Source organism: Carassius gibelio, chromosome B16 (assembly GCF_023724105.1).
Source record: "Carassius gibelio isolate Cgi1373 ecotype wild population from Czech Republic chromosome B16, carGib1.2-hapl.c, whole genome shotgun sequence".
Lineage (NCBI taxonomy): Eukaryota > Metazoa > Chordata > Actinopteri > Cypriniformes > Cyprinidae > Carassius > Carassius gibelio.
Window position 1 is genome coordinate 16,153,696 of NC_068411.1, and position 17,409 is coordinate 16,171,104.

A 17,409-nucleotide genomic window follows, 5' to 3' on the forward strand; every position below is an offset into this window, starting at 1 on the left:
AAAAAATGTTAGCCTGAGTGCACTGTAAGACGCTTTGGATAAAATGCATAAATGTAATAATTGTTTGTTTACATCAAAGACAACTTTAAAACTGATGTTGTTGAATCATTATCTTTACTGGGGACACAAAAGGTACTGAATCCACACTGACTAGCATCTTCAGATAAGAGTGATTTAACAGTAACATCCCATATTACAATTCTTAGAAAGAAAAAAACGATTTTATTAGATATTTGGAAAGAAGAAGATAAAGATGCAGAAATGAAGAGTCACACATCACTTGGTAATATTAAATGTACTAGATGTTTTATTGGATTTGACCTTTCAGATACATGTTAATGCCAGTAGTTTTGTCCTTCAGTCTTTAATCTCAATATTCACATGTCTGCCAGATGAACAGCCAATAGCGCACTGTCCCTCACCTCACAAAACACACACACACATGCGTGCACAGACACAGACAACAAGACCTGATACTGCTTAATCACATCTCCTGATAAACAGCGCTGGAACCTGCACACACCAGGCTCAATTGGTCGGTCCAGAAATGATTGGACGATAAAGTTTGTGTCTCGATTAAGATATTAGGAGAACAAATTGTTGATATGACAGATAAAAGCTGAAATCTATCTCAACAGTTACTATAAAGATACAAAAAATAGCAAATTGAACTGGTATAAAAGGAGGACAACAAAACCTAGTGTGTCTCGGTTCATGTCGGCAGTTGATTTTATTCCAGAGATGCTGTTGATGTTCAACACCATATTAGTTTTCTGTGCAAAACCTGACCTGCTTCAAGTGTGTTTCAGTTATGAGAGTTTAAACATACAATATAATCGTTTTATACTGTTCTTCAGTGTTTCTGTCTTCCCAGATATGCCTTTATTTGATTACTCAGATGTGGCATTGTGTTAACGTTTCCCTACAACACAGAGACTGAGAGTGTATTGAAGGATTTGAGGTTAATAAACAAACAAGCACACAAACAAAGAACGCACAAGTGAGAGAGGATGCTGATGTCAATCAATCAATACAAGTAGAAAATAATATAAACAAAGCCACCAAACCACCTCCATTAGTGATTAAAGAAATTCAAATCATCTAACAAGCACAATTATTAAAACATGAGAGAAATATGTTAACCTAGTCTAGTGTGTCCATTGGGGTCCAACAACAGGTTTGGTGTGATTGGTGTTTCTGTGTGTGACTGGAGTGTAGGCTGAGGGAAAAGGCCTAGATGTAAAGAATCGATGGAGGGACGGCCTTTTTTAATAGGTGCGCGTACATACTCCCTTTTCAGTGTCAAAAGCTCCTTTCGAATCTACTTAATGATTATGCAGCTGCCAGTTTTAGATATATAGTAGACTTCATGTACACAGTCGTGTGAAAATACATGCAAAGATTATTATAGGAAATGGGGGGCATGATGTGGACATTTGAGAGTTTGGATGTCTTTGGGGAGAGAGACGTGTTATTGGCTTAAAGCTGCTGTCTCGTTGAGGGCGGGAGAGGGTGGTTGTGCGTCTCGGTTGGGAAGAGAAGTAGTAGAACAAAATGGAAGATGAAGGAATGTGAGTAAAGATGATTTGTTGATCAATAGTATGTCTCCTTTTCCACCCATCCTGCAAAAAAAGATAAACAGCAGGATTCATCATTTGCACACTGATGAAATATCATTTATAATTCTATACTGAACACACAGTTGTATTGTATCCCTGATATAAAGAAAGAACTTTAATAAACCAATTTGGGATCTTAATGTAAGACATTCTCATAAGAAGTGTGTGATTTTGTGCATGCGTCTATGAGACCATATGAAGGAACACGTACCACCGGGGTTACGGCGAATGAGCAACTTTCGAACCTCATCATACACAAAGATTAAGAAACTGTATGGGAATGCACAGAACCACCAGCTCGGCCTGGAGACACGAGAGAGACAAATGAGAAGAGAGTACCATATACTTCATGAAACAGATTATGAAATGTTTGTGTACATGTTTGTGAACATTTGTGGCTGGATCCTAATTTTTATCTGGCGTGGAGACCCGATCTAACAGTGTTAAACTCACTTGAGCGGGTACATCCTGAGGGCCACATCCATGCCCGGGCAGTATGAGAGGAACGCAGCAAGAGCGGTTTCTTCAAACAGCCCAAAAATCAGAATCTTATTCCTGTGAAAGGAGAAACACAATTACATCAATTGTTCTTGTGAATACAAACACATAGATGAAAACGCACACACGTCCTGAACTCACTTCATGCCCTGCTGGAATACTGAGTTGCGTCTGGTCTTGCAAATGATGACATCAGCCCACTGTACAACCACAATACTGACAAAGAACGCTGTGTGGCATGTGAACTCGACGATCTTCCTCTGCTCGTACGTCTGGGGAACATGAACACAACACCTTACAACATCTCTGGACCTCTCATGAGACATGTATGAGATCTAAACACTTCCACAACACGTGAAAACACTCACCCACTGCTGTCCGTAACTGTCCTCCAGGTCGTTCTGCGAACGATCATCCCAGTTGAGTCTGATACCCACCAGCAGTGAAGGCAGGAAGCCATTCTCAGCCAAAATCACAAAGTAGCTGAAGAAACCACCCAAAGCCTGGATCATACCTACACACACACAAGCACATGATTAATTTTAATTTTGTTTGTATTTTAATATCTATTAGTTTTTCCAATTTATAAAAAGATATAACAGTTTAACACTGTTTTCTTTGTTTTCAAACAAGTTTGTCATATATTCTAGTTTTTTTTTTTTTTTTCTGTTTTTTTTTTGAGCAAATGTGAAGTTGAGCTGATTTGTTCAAATGCTTTATGTTAAATGTTCCAATGTCTAAATGATAAATATTCTATTGTTTTGAATGGATCGGTGATTAAAATAAAAGAATACTTTTCTTCAGCAAGGATGCATTAAAGTAATCAAAATGACATTGAAAACATTTGAATGTTTCTAAATATTTATATTTCAAACAATCTATGTTGGTTCTACTCATTAAAGAATTGTAAATACCGGCTTCCACAAAAATATTAACCAGCAAAACAGTTTTTGCCATAATAACAAATATTTCTGAGCAGCAATTTAGTGTATTAGAATGATCATGTGACACAGAAGACTGAGAACTAGAGTAATGGCTGCTGAAAAATTCAGCTTTTTACATGAATCATTTAGATTTTAATATACATTAAGTATTCTCTTTTAAATTTTTTAAGTTCATTTCTTTTAATTAGATAAGAAATTGTTCAGGCCTTTAGCTCACAATTGAATTTTTTATTTCCAGATTTCCACCCAAATATCAGTGGCTTGAAGCACAGCTGACAGTTCTAAAGTTGTTTGTGACTAACCAATTTGTCCGTAAGCAATGCTGATGAGACGCTCGTTCACAAGTTTGTCTCTCAGAGGGTTCCTGGGCTGCCTCTTCATGATGTCACTCTCCGCAGCTTCATAAGCTAGGGAAATAGCAGGAACCTGTGAAGGTAGAGAGAAAGTTGCATTTTTGTTCATGTTTGTGTGTGTATATATTAGTGTGAGAGCAGGTCATTATTTCTCCTGGTTTCCTTTTCTGTTTTTTGTGCTTACCATGTCAGTTCCCAGGTCGATGCAGAGGATGGTGATGGTGCCCAGGGGCAGAGGGATATTGACGATAATGAAGAACAGGAAGGGAGTGATCTCAGGGATGTTGCTGGTCAGGGTGTACGCAATGGACTTCTTCAAATTATCAAAGATAAGTCGGCCTGCATGGGGAGAAATGGATTTTCATATGTTGTTTGATCATTGGTCCTGCCCTCCAATTCACTAGACTCTTCTTGTCTTACTCACCTTCTTCTACTCCAGTAACAATGGAGGCAAAGTTGTCGTCCAGAAGAATCATGTCAGCAGCCTGTTTAGACACATCAGACCCAGCAATGCCCATAGCGACCCCGATATCAGCCTTCTTCAGGGCCGGAGAGTCGTTCACACCATCACCTGTCACAGCCACAATGGCTCCCTAAGTGACAGAAACATAAACAGGACATGTAGAAAGCTATAATCGAGACGTTATTAAAACTACAAAGGATGTGTGTTTACCTGTCGCTGGCAACCCTCTACAATAATGAGCTTTTGCTGAGGAGACGTCCTGGCGAACACAATCTCAGTGTGGTTCCGCAGAACTTCGTCTATTTGCTCTTGAGAATAGTCCTTCAGATCTGTTCCATGAATCACACAAGCCTTGGCATCCCTAAAACACACGAAACATTAAATACTGATAAATACTTGTTTGTAGTAAATTGCAATCACTTCGTCCGGGACACATTTTAAGGCAAAATCTAATATTTTGCCATTCAGATATTTCAATAGGTTCAAGTGGGCCATGCTGGCCAACAGAAAACTGCTTGGCTTGGAGATGATTTCTGTGTGAGCTATGCTATAAATTAAATGCTATAATATTGACAGAGAATTAATCTTTTTTTTCACACAAAATTTTGCTAATCTGAGCGCACCATTAATGCATGTTGAGGTGCCATGTTGATTTACAGCGCTGGTCATTGCATTACCTGGGATTGACCTGACTGACGGGGATGTTGAGGCGGGCAGCAATGTCTTCCACAGTCTCGTTGCCCTCTGAGATGATGCCCACACCTTTGGCGATGGCCTTGGCAGTGATGGGGTGATCTCCTGTCACCATGATGACCTTGATTCCAGCAGAACGGCACTTTCCCACAGCGTCAGGCACGGCAGCACGGGGCGGGTCGATCATTGACATCAGTCCCACAAAGCAAAGGTTGTCTGTCTGGAAATTCACATCTTCTGTGTCAAAGGCAAAGCCTTTAGGGTACTGGTCCTCAGGCAGTAAAAGGTGGCAGAATCCTGTGGAAAGAAGGCAAGCTTACACGTTTTGCATAATATATAATTGAGTTTTTAATGTTTTTAAAGATATTTCTTATGCCCATGAAGTTTTTTTGAATGAAAAAAAAAAACTGTAAAAATGTTTAAATAATCTGAATTATTATTACAATTGAAATAAATGTTTTTTTATTATGATATATTTTTTAAATGCAATTTATTCAATTTGGGAAAAGAACAGAAGGAAAAAAACAACAAATCAAACCTTTTAATGCAAAAAGTTTAATATAATCGATTTTTAAATATACTACATTTTATAACCATGTTTTATAACCATTCATTTATCATAAAGGGGTTTATTTTGTAACAATGTTACACTTCTCAGGTGCTCAAACTCCCCAAAATGAACATCAACTATATTAACATGTAGATAATGAACTATGGTCAATTATGCAGTTTAGTGACCATTATACACAAATATCTGACCTTGAATGCTGTGACTGACCAATCAGATTTGAGTTCCAGAATGCCATGTAATAATACCATATATACGCACCCAGCACTCGCTCCCCAAGTCCTCCAAGCTCCAGGTAGGCATTCTGGAAGGCCTCCTTCATCTCCTCATCCATGGGCTGTTCTTTACCCTGCAGCATTATGGTGGAACAACGATCTAGGATGCGCTCTGGAGCCCCCTTCATCACCAACAGGTAGCGGTTATCGTTGGGGTCTTCTGTCTCATGGACGGATAGCTGGGAAAAATATGTAAAGAGGCATTATTACACTTAACTAAGTTTGTGATTACAGCCTGTTTATATGCTGCAGAGGAGCCCCAGACACTTTATTATCCATATCTGTCTAAAATAAAATGATTTCAGATATACATTTAGTCTTTTATCAGAACCAAACAATATTTAGTTCCACTATTTTCACAATAACGACTATATTTGCACTACACAATGTCTTATTGTTTGTTTGTTGAACCTCAGCTTTTTTTCAGCGATTGTAACATCACTATTTTCTGTTCGATTTTGAAAATCAGTAACCTGGTATTTGTTGGTAGAGTTGAATGGGATTTCGGCTACTTTCTTGTTCTTCTCTCTCATCATCTTGACTGAGCCACAGGACAGCTCGATACACTTGAGCAGGGCAGACTCAGAAGCATCACCCGCAACGTCCCTTTTTAGGATGGGTAGAGAGTCTTGTTGTGCCTTGAACACAGCCCTGTTACACAGAGCCGCCACACGGGCCAGAGCCACCCATGTTGCTGAGCTCTTATCAAATGATGCACCTACAGAAAGAGATCAACTTAGACTCTGGAGGGAAAAACTGGTGTCACAAAGTGAGTAAGACTAGATCATCATTCGGATCTTAAAATGAAGAAAAGAACAAACCAGACTGATCTTCAGTGGTGTCAGCTTCATGGATCTGGTTGTCGAACCACATATGTGCGACAGTCATTCGATTCTGGGTCAGAGTTCCAGTCTTGTCCGAGCAGATGGTTGAGGTGGATCCTAGTGTCTCTACAGCCTCGAGATTCTTAACCAGGCAATTCTTCCGAGCCATACGCTTTGCCGTCAAAGTGAGACACACCTGAGATTAAAGAGCCATTAGAGAGATTAATTCAATTACATTAAGGGATAAAAAATTTGTCCTAATTTGTCTAAATTGTTATTTTCCTTAATGGATCCATTGTTCATTATCCGAGTGATTTTGAGGAATGAATATAAAAAAAATATAAAATAACAAATAAAAAAGATTTTAATTGCAAAATGATTATGAATTGATCATTTTAAATAATAAATACATTTATTCTTGCAAAACTTTTTAGATGCAACATATTAACTGTTATATTCACTCTATGTTTTGATGCAATATAAAGAGTCTGTTGCCCAGAAATCGGACTACACTGGTTGTGCTAAATGCTTCACTAAAAATATACATGAATGCTCTAAAACTGGTGTGAAGTCAAGGTTCTGATGCACTGAAAAGAATTCAGTCATTCAGTTGGGAATCAGACTACCCTGGTTAATTATATTATGGACTTCACTGGTCAAACTTTATTTTTTTTGATTCTTAATTCATAGAAGGGGTGGACGATATAACCAATATATTATATCACAATGTAAGTAATTTTATTTTACAGGGATAATATATATCTTGATGTGGTAATTTTTTTATTGCTTTAAAAAACTAATACTAGCCCAAATCTAAAAATAGTTTTGTTGTTTCATTAACATGAAAGACAGACAGCAGGAATATTAGACTGCTGTCACTTTAAGAGCTGCACAGATCCAATTTATAGTTTGTATCCACGATAGAGACAATAGACCAAAGTCTCTACTGGCTGACACATTTCTACCGTTAACAGTGTCTACTAGAACTACCAACCCCTAGTCTCTACCCTTACTGAACTGTAATGCTTAAATGCTTAGATGACTGCACGTGCTCACAGTGACTGTAGCCAGCAGACCCTCAGGCACATTAGCGACAATGATTCCGATGAGGAAAATGACGGCCTCCAGCCAGGTGTATCCCAAAATGATGGACAGAATGAAGAAAGACACTCCTAGGAAGACAGCCACGCCTGTGATGATGTGAATAAAGTGCTCGATCTCCTTAGCGATGGGGGTTTTCCCCGTCTCCAGTCCTGAGGTCAGCGTGGCAATGCGGCCCATCACGGTGCGATCGCCAGTGCAGACCACAATACCACGAGCAGTGCCTGATAGAGAAACAAAAAACCTCACACTTCTAAATTTGACTTTAACACAGTTCATCACTTCACTGTAGCAAATCCCGAACCTTCCACGCAGTTAGTGGAGAAGAAAGCGATGTTACGGGTTTCCAGAGGATTGTCATGAGTGCAGTCAGGTGATCTCGTCTGAGGTTCTGATTCGCCGGTGAGGGAGGAGTTATCCACCTTCGGATGATATCAGAGACACACAGTTGCCCAATGGGTAGCAAAACAAATACGATTCCTTACAAAGGACTGGAGTTTATAAACCACAAACCTTGCAGCCATGAGAAGAGACGATTCTAAGGTCAGCTGGGATTCGGTCCCCACCTTTGACCTCTACCAGGTCGCCTGCTACCACTTCCTCAGCGTTGATCTGCATCTTCTCTCCTTCGCGGATTACTAATGCTTGCTGTGAATAGAAAGACAGTCATTTCTACTCACTGTTTCTGTGTATTTTAAGTTTGCATGGATTGCTTCCAGTACCTGGGGGACCATGTTTTTAAATGACTCCATGATCTTGGAGCTTTTTGCCTCCTGGAAGTAGGAGAAGCAGCCCGTGATGATGACCACAGCAGACAGCACGATACCCAGGTACAACTGAGAGGAGAACAAGGAAGACACATTCAAATATCCTATTCCTGTATTCATATTCAATGTGGATTCACTGAAGCAGTATGCAGTGCTAGCGTGTGAATGTATACGCACGTTATCTCCAGCTGGCTCATCTTCGGTAGCAGCCTGAATGGCGTAGGCCAGGAAACAGAGAATGGCTCCTATCCACAGCAGGATGGAGAAACCTCCAAACAGCTGACGACAGAATTTAACCCACTCGGGAGTTGTGGGAGGTGGGGTCAGGGCATTTGGCCCATCTCTTGCCAGAAACTCCCTAGCCTTTGCATTAGTTAAACCCTTTTGTGAAGAGAGAAAGAGAGACGATTGCTTAAAATGACTAAATCAATGTCGTGCCACTCAGGTTCAAACAAGTAGCTAAAATGCAAAAAATGTAATTGAATTAATCATTAGCAAATGTTACTTTCTAACCAAAACTGTTATTGTTTCACTAGATGCTGAAGAGGCAAAAAAAAAAAAAAAGTTATTCAACACCCTACGCAGATATGGTTTCGGAGAGACGTTGATCCATTGGATACAAATATTAAACACTTCACCTAGGGCCACAGTAATCACAAGGCTTCACACTTCAACTGGGGACCAGACAAGGATGCACACCTTCACCATCATTATTTGCCATTTTTATAGAACCTCTTTGCAATAGCAATATGACGAATCAATAAAATTCAAGGAATACAAGATATTAACACACAACATAAGATCTGTCTTTATGCAGATTACTTACTATTATTCTTACAGGATCCTCATAACTAATCAACAAAAAGAAACCTTCAAAATCATCAGTATTTTCCCCAAAATTTCAGACTACACAATAAACTGAAGAAAAAAAAAAAAAAACTATACTACCGCTTTCAAAAGATGCTTGGGATCCTACAGCTCATAACTTATCTCTCCCACTTTGCACCGGTAACATCACATATCTGGGTATCAATATTTCCCCCAAACTGTCAGAACTGTTTCATCTCAGTTACACTCACCTTTTAAAAAACATTGAAGATGATCTCAAACTATCTAACTAACTATGATCTATCACTTATGGGTCGCATTGCTACAGTTCAAATGAAACATTTACCACGAATCAATTATTTGTTCTCAATGCTTCCAATAACACTCACAGATGAATGGTTTAAATCACTTGATTCATTAACTTCCCACTTCTACTGGAAAAACAAAGCACCAAAAATACCACTGACAAAATTACAGGGTGGTCTAGAAGCCCCAAACTTCAATTTTACTTCTTATCAACTCAGTCACAATATTTAGTTAAATGGATCACAAAAACAACTATAGTAACTCATGGATAGAACTGGAACAAAATCAATGCAAAAATATCTCAATCGCAGATCTCGCTTTGTGACAAATCTGATAGCTTGGTGGAAAGTGAATAAAATTAATAATTCATCACTATCACCATGTAGATTCACCTTAATCTGGTTCAACCCTGACTTTCAACTATACAACAAACCTATCTATTTTCAAGCATGGCAACATAAAAGGAATAACACACCTCTATCATTTATTTCAAAATAACCAACTTACATCATTTAACACACTAGTCCAGAAGTATGTTCTTGGGGGAGAACAGTATCTCCATCACTTTGTTTACTGGGTAATACTACAGAAATTGATAATCTTTAGATTAAATACAAAAATCCACCCCTCATCTCTCTAAACATCACCCAAAAAATGATTCTGCTAAACTGGAAATCAAAAACAGATTATACATTTAAACTACTGGACTAACCTTATAGAATATATTGCATTAGAGAAAATAACATACACAAACAAGAAAAATATATTCATATTTACAGGCATCTGGAATCCATTTTTGACTTATCTTAATAAACATCAGAAACCTGGTACCGGACCCACGCACTTTCCTAACAACAATTATACAAACATAAAAAGAGAAGGGGAACAAGGGGAATAAATATAATATGTGTAGATATACAGATATACAGTATATATGTGGATATGTTTTTGTATGTTTATATATAAATATATACACATTTACTGTTATATTGTTATATGCTTTATTTCTACAATTATAATAATACCACCAAAAATGGTTTATATGTACATCACCAATCCACACATTTGTTTTCTTTTTATATATTTAATAGTTGGGGAAGGGTGAAGGACAACAAAGATAAGTAAGCACTAATAAATAAAATGAAATATGGGTGGGTGTGTGGAGGTGGTGTGGGGCATGGGGTTGGTGTCTCCCCGCCGTCTCTTTGAGCTCTTTCTTCCAGGATCTCTCACCTTAGCTGGTTCTGACATAAATGCCTCACTTTTTGAATGCATCACATATCTAAAATACATGCACACCTATAAAAATGCATGATGTGTGTGTGTATGTCTGTGTGTGTGTGTGTGTGTGTGTGTACATTTATGTATGCTAATTGAACGAAAAAAAAGGGGGAGACACATACACAGGGCAAGTGGGCCGTGTGGGTGGGCCGGGTCCCTAGCCTGGCTTGCACTACAAGTCTCAACTTTTAATGCATCACAAACTAGCTGAGACATAGACACATCTATACCTCAGAACATATACGTAAATAAATAAGACAAGTGTGGTATGCAGGTAGTGGCCGGGGTTGGCTGGTATTTTGAGGGATGGTGGGGAGTACTTTGGGCCCTGTTGTCCCACATCATATTTCCCAGGCAATCCAACTATGGCATGAGATGGGCATGGGATTAAGCTATGGTATGTTGTAGCCACTAAGACATCGGGGGCAACCCTAATAATCTATTTAATATTTATTAATTTATAATTTATTACTAGAATGATTAATATCATTATTATTACTTGTGGCCTTCACTGTCCTCCACCCTTTTCCAATCTCAGTGAAATCCTTATTATTATTATTATTAATATTGCTACAGTTATCTTTGTCATCATTATTGCTAACAATACTTGTTGTCTCCACTAGTAAACCCCTAATTATTATATATATTTTTTAGTTATACTTTTTAAATCTGTTATAAATCTGTTAGATACTCAATGATTTGTGCTTCCTCCCACACACCTAGATACAATGACTCGCACACGCACACACACACACACACACACACACACACACACACACACACACACACACACACACACACACACACACACACACACACACACAAACACAAACACAAACACTTACAAGAATACATATACAGGAGTTATCAGAAGTATCTTTAAATGTTAGCTATCAGTTTATATGTTCGTTTGTCCAAGTGATTTTGTATTTGGCACTTGTAATCATTGTCCCATTCTTTACTTGCATAATAAAAAAAAAAAGAAACAAAGAAAAAGTTACTTTCAAATGCAAATTCAAAGTTACTGTGTGAACATATCAAGTATGCTGTGTACTAATAAGGGTCTATTATGCTAGTGGTTCTCATCCAGGGGGCCTCAGTAACCATACAACGAGGTGAAAAGATGACTTGAATTTATTTAAAATACACTTTTATTTGTTTGTTTCTCAAAAATAATGCATTAAATGTATTACATAGAGTATAGTGCTCCCTAGTGGTCAATAATAAGTAGATCAGCACAACAGCCATACCCAAAATTTTTTTAAAACAATGTAGAACTAAAGTTAAGCATTTTCTGAAATGTGTAAAAATATATAAAATATTAATAAATAGTTAAATAAATTAACAAACACTTATTTAAAATAATCTTAGTGATACAAACAAACCTTAAAATGTATCATTTGGCATTTTATTTCTTATTTTTATTTCTCCCGTCAAAAACTGTTGTTTTAATTAAATAATATATAGTTATAGAAACTTCATGAATAATGAAATTAATCACAGTCAAATATCTTCTTAATATTTATAATATTTTTTATATTCCATAAATCTGCTATACCTACTGAAACTCTTAGTTTCTGTTCATTGAAAAGTCTGAAAAACAACCAGCTTTGTCATCATTACAGCTAGTGTATGTATTCTAGTAGTATAGTTTAAACCAATGTATTATACAGAGTATTGAGCTCTCTAGTGGTCAATAAGGAGAAGCGCTTCCTAAAATGTGAGTATTTTCTGCTCTATTATATGTAAACATTTTTTAAATCACCTATACACATCAAATGTATAATTGGACAAGGGTGTTTTTTAGCAAACATGGAAGCCTGATTTTAGCAAACACTAAATCATTTGTGAGTTTACCTGAACAATGTCTGTCTGAAATTTCCGGCATACTTCCTCAACAGACATCTTGTGTTCAGTCTGAAATGGAAGGTAATAAGGAAAATTAACAAAAGAAAAAGAGCTACCATGCTGCTTTGTCAGTGTGATTCTTACCAAGGGAACTTCTTTCTTCAGATCGTCAAGATCCTTCGTCCCCTTCTTTTTTGGAGAATCTTTATCATCTTTATCTTGCGTGGTGGCCACGCGATAGCTATCCGATCGCCCATACTAAAACACCGAGAATAATCCGTTAATTCACTTTAGACAATCAATCACAGAAACTGAGAGTTTAGTATACCTGCAATGCAAAATCACAACATTTTAAGTAATTTCCTCTACATTCACTGTGATTTCAGTTTGAAATCTGAAGGTCTGGCAGATGGTGGATCATGGGAAGTGTCCGAACACAACCGTCCATCCTCTCACCTCAAAGAGGTCATTTCACCTCATTTCATTTGCTGAAAGAATACAGAACTTGAGAGTGTGGCATCACAAAGACTCTTGATCATCAAAGACACTCTGATTAGGTTGAATATGAGTTCAGAGAGTGCATGCGCATCAAACCATCTTAAATCTAATTTTTCACACTTTGTTCTTTATCTTAAAGAAGACAGAGCTCAAAGTTCAGACTCTGGAGAATATTCAACTTCTGTTTTCATCTAACAGGCTGATGATTTTATCCGATTAGAAATATATAGCCTGAGCTTGAGTTAATTAATCTATCATGGACAGTTTTGACCTTTCAGTGTATTAACATAATGCAGTACATCCCCTTGCATAAATCCTCCCTTTCTATTGGCTGGATGTGTAATCCTATCATAGCGGAAGACTGCAGCACAGAATAAATCCAGCAGAGCCAAGATGGCTCCCGTGAGACTGGGGTGGTGCTATTTTAGTGGAGCAGTCATCATTAAAGCAGGAAACCGTGTATCATCTGACCTCACGACTGATCAATACTGAGGTTCCATCCAGGGAATAAACAACTATTCTTGTAGCACAGTCCATATGTGAATAGTGAATCCTTTTCTAGGAAATGACTGAGGAAAGACCCTGTGTAACAGCAACTCTCACATGAGTGGAGCCCCCTGCTGGTCAATGTATTGAAAGAACTAGGTCAATTCGGTAATTATTATGAGTATGATTAAAAGTACACAATGTATTTGTAGTATTGTTTAATAAAACAAAATTTTTTATAAATATATAAAATATTCAATAAGTTTGCTGTTATGTTTAAAAACTATTGCATTGGTTGTGTAAATAAAATATTTAATACAAATATATCAATATATTTATTTGTAAGAAATGTTATATTTAATATTATATAATACATTTAATACTTATATAAATAACATTTTTACATTTGAGCTACTTTTACATTATATAGAATATATAAAATTACAGTATTTAATATTATTCAAATAAAACTATTTGTAAATGTTACTTTTAATCCAACATTTCACTTATTTTTAATTAAAATATATTTTTTTAAATTTTTGTTTTGCCAAAATATGAGCAGGTAAATACTGTACAAAAGAAGGGGGGCCAGCAGAAACTATCCTTACTATCAGATCTTATGTGCAAGAGGAGGTTTTTATCAGCAGTCCAAAACAGACCTATGTCTTTTGAGTACATTTGCAAATTCAAGCAGTGATGCAAAAAAACACATAACACCACATTTGACTGAGGTTTTTAACGCCATTTTTATGGTCAGCTGACACGCCTGCTTTAGAATGAAAGACGTAGACTCACGCCCACACCCAGGTGACGCCTATTAAAAGAGAATGAGAACGTGAGACAAGAAGATGGATGGATAAAGAGGAGAAACAAAAGAGGGGTCAGATGGAAAGAGAGAAGAGCATGCAGAGATGGAGACTGAGAGAAGAGCTAGACAGACTAAGTGAGATATCCAAAGAGAGAGAGATTAGAAGACAGAGGAATATATGCCACTTCCTGTGGGATAATTAGATATTGACCTGCTGCTCTCTCAGTGTGAGAGCTTGTCGCCGTCAGCGGCTGCATTTAATGCCTGATGACTCTCAGCATCACACCACCTGCCCCAAACCAACTGGACACCCACACACGGGACACACGACAATGCCACAGATCCTGTGACAAGAGCAAGTGTGTGTGTGGACACCACTCAATAATTAAACGAATAGAAAGTGAGGATCACCCTTATCAGCTCACATTGATCTTACAAATGAAACATCTTGTCACTACTGAAGAACATCTTAGTAGCTTTTATAGTAGTGGCTAAAAGTGTGAAAGCTTGCAAAAAAAAAAAAACACCTGCTGAGACACACCTGGAAACACTGCAAACACACCAAGGTCCTCTATCATCTCTATGAAATTAAAAACCAGCTGAACACACAGACAAAGAACAAAGGGACCGATGAGAGAAATGAGATGAGGGAAACCCAAAACTAGAGTCAGGGTCAGAGGAAAATACATTCAAAAGCAAAATACTGAAAAAAATGTATGCTATGTAATATGTTTCTATATTTTTTAATACTTTTATGATAGGTGCATGTTTTGTGATGTGAAGGTGGATATGTTTGTGTGTCGGGGGGGGGGGGGGGGGCACCTGCCGCAGATACATCTGCAATGATACCTGCACTGCGGCATAAGAACAGAGCACAAATAGGAGAAGAGTGCTCTCTTCTCTCACAGACAAACCTGAGGCGAATTTAGAGAAATATTCGATTAATAACTTTGAGTAAAGCTCATGTGGAGAGACTCACTGTCAGATAAACAGAAGAGATCAGGCTCCAAAACTTTTTGCCACACGTGTCAATGGAAGATCCATTGAAAAGAATTACCAAAACGTATGTATGTGTGTGTGTGTCTATTTAATTTATATAAATATACATTTTCTCTCAAATTTACTGAATTATTGTGAAGAATATTTAAAACTTCAGGCATCCTACATAACCTCTGACAGTAAATTTTCCCCTGAGATGAATGTTGTTATAAGATGCACAAGTTACTTCAACTGATATATTTATGTGAATTAAATTACAGTGTGGTTTACAGTAGAAGCCTTAGGTGTGTGTCATTAAGCGGTAACAGTTGTTATCCTATTCCAGATGAGATATAACTGTGCTCTTGTGGTAACATTACTGACTGAGAAAAACATACTGCTTCTCTGTGAGAGAACCAGAGACGATGGGCTGGAATTACATGCCAGTATACTGACATTTCTACTGACTAGCCAGAACACACACACACACACACACACACACAGTCTCTGATACTGACTGAGGTCTGTCCCTTGAACTCTTGTCACAAATTATTGATGCTCTTGAAACCGAAGGAACATTCAGTCTGCATGTGAATGTTCACGTATGTTCACGTTCTACAGAGCAAGAGACACAAGGACAGGAAAAGTGTGTGGCGGTTGAGCTCAGGGACTTTTATGTCCTACATAAGTTTGGACAGTGACTGAGATAGACTTTCTAACATAGAGAGAGAGAACGAAGGAGAGACAAAACACAAAATTCTAATTTTTCTTTCCAGTCATATTTTCTGTGGTTGTAGGTGCTATTTATAATTTATGGTGAGGGACATTTTCATTTTTAGAGAGAACATGACTGGACCAAAATCTGCAGTGCAGGATGAGTCATCAATATGTTTTGTCCATTTCTCCAGAGGAGAAGGCCTGTACATTTTAAATGTGTTTATCTATTCATTTTTCATTTTCATATTCAAGTTCATTTTGCAAACTTGCAAGCACAACAACATGCAGATGTTAGCCTTAAAGCTAATAAACACTGTCTAAAAAGTGACTTAAATAACTCAACATAATACAAACATTAAAATAATGTAAAACAATGAAAATCAAAACTTTATTAAATTAATACATTTTACTTCAACTTTTTTTCTTTCAAGAATTAAGGTTCTCAACATTTTGGAAAATCAGGACATATAAGGTGGCCTACTGGTTAGGGATGTAACGATTCACTCAACTGATGATTCAATTCACGATTTTGATTTCAGGATTCGATTCAATTCACAATTTTTTATTTTAACAAACATTGTTATGGACAATGGGGGTCTTGGAGTCAATACGGTTTTGTACCACTGGACAAAAACAAAAACAAAATTTGCAATCTCTCCAGGCAACTTTGTTTTTATTTTCAGAAGATCAGTTTTATATATTTGTATAATTCTATCTGTTTGTTTTTGGTAGACCTATTCCCAAAGACAAGAATTGATTTCAGTATTATTGACAATGAAGTGTAAAATACCACTTGTTCCTTACTGAGTTTGTCCTTGTGATTATAACTGTGAATAAGCAAAGCAAACCTTCCCTTAGGAAAGAGTGAACCAGGGCACTGCTGCCTTCATGAATGTTGTGTTCACAGAAGTGTAAAAAGCACACTGATTCTCCAGGGTATGCGTGTCATCCTGCCCTTAAAAGCTTTCTGTGTTAGAGGACAGATTTTACATTCTTACATAAAAACTGCACGCATATACTTTTTCACAAATGCCCTAATCTTCATTAATACACACATCCACATCAAGATTTTAGCAAAGAACTGAATGGAAATTTCAGTTCGAAATTTCGGAGTCTTTACTATTTTTCTTTCTCTCTCTCTTTTTTTTTTAAATAATTTTATTCAGAAAATATCCATTTAATTGATCAAATGTGACAATAAAGGTTTTAAGTTACAAAAGATTTCTATTTCTACTGTTCATTAAAGAAAGTTTCCACTGAAACTGTTTTCAACATTAATAATTATAAGAGTAAGACATTTCAAGATTAATACTCATAAGAATAAGACATAAGTAATACTCATAAGAATAAGACATAAGAAATGTTTCTTAAGCAGCAAATACGCCAATTACATTTTTTTCCCTGAAGGATCAAGTGACACAAATTATAAAACAATATTACAGTTCTTACTGTATTTATGTTCAAATGAATGCAGTCTCTGTGAGCATAAGGAAAATGTAAAAATCCTACCAACCCCTACAATGACTGCATCATTAGAACATTTTACTTTATCAT

General features: G+C 37.1%; 1 protein-coding gene across 2 annotated transcripts in view; it reads right to left on the reverse strand.

Moving 5' to 3' along the window:
* Positions 1-284: 284 nt before the first annotated feature.
* LOC127974388 (sodium/potassium-transporting ATPase subunit alpha-3) overlaps positions 285-17,409 on the reverse strand; it is a 31,276-nt gene continuing 14,151 nt past the window's right edge. For both annotated transcript variants that reach the window (XM_052577598.1, XM_052577599.1), the window contains 20 exons: positions 12,513-12,626; positions 12,378-12,437; positions 8,283-8,486; positions 8,061-8,174; positions 7,852-7,986; positions 7,643-7,760; positions 7,294-7,562; positions 6,235-6,433; positions 5,887-6,131; positions 5,400-5,592; positions 4,555-4,867; positions 4,088-4,238; positions 3,839-4,007; positions 3,599-3,753; positions 3,364-3,487; positions 2,486-2,631; positions 2,259-2,389; positions 2,073-2,174; positions 1,831-1,922; positions 285-1,622 (listed from right to left, as the gene is read on the reverse strand). In XM_052577598.1, the coding sequence (XP_052433558.1) occupies positions 1,594-1,622; positions 1,831-1,922; positions 2,073-2,174; positions 2,259-2,389; positions 2,486-2,631; positions 3,364-3,487; positions 3,599-3,753; positions 3,839-4,007; positions 4,088-4,238; positions 4,555-4,867; positions 5,400-5,592; positions 5,887-6,131; positions 6,235-6,433; positions 7,294-7,562; positions 7,643-7,760; positions 7,852-7,986; positions 8,061-8,174; positions 8,283-8,486; positions 12,378-12,437; positions 12,513-12,626 (3,063 nt within the window). In that variant the 3' untranslated portion in view covers positions 285-1,593. The remainder of the gene's footprint in view (positions 1,623-1,830; positions 1,923-2,072; positions 2,175-2,258; positions 2,390-2,485; positions 2,632-3,363; positions 3,488-3,598; positions 3,754-3,838; positions 4,008-4,087; positions 4,239-4,554; positions 4,868-5,399; positions 5,593-5,886; positions 6,132-6,234; positions 6,434-7,293; positions 7,563-7,642; positions 7,761-7,851; positions 7,987-8,060; positions 8,175-8,282; positions 8,487-12,377; positions 12,438-12,512; positions 12,627-17,409) is intronic.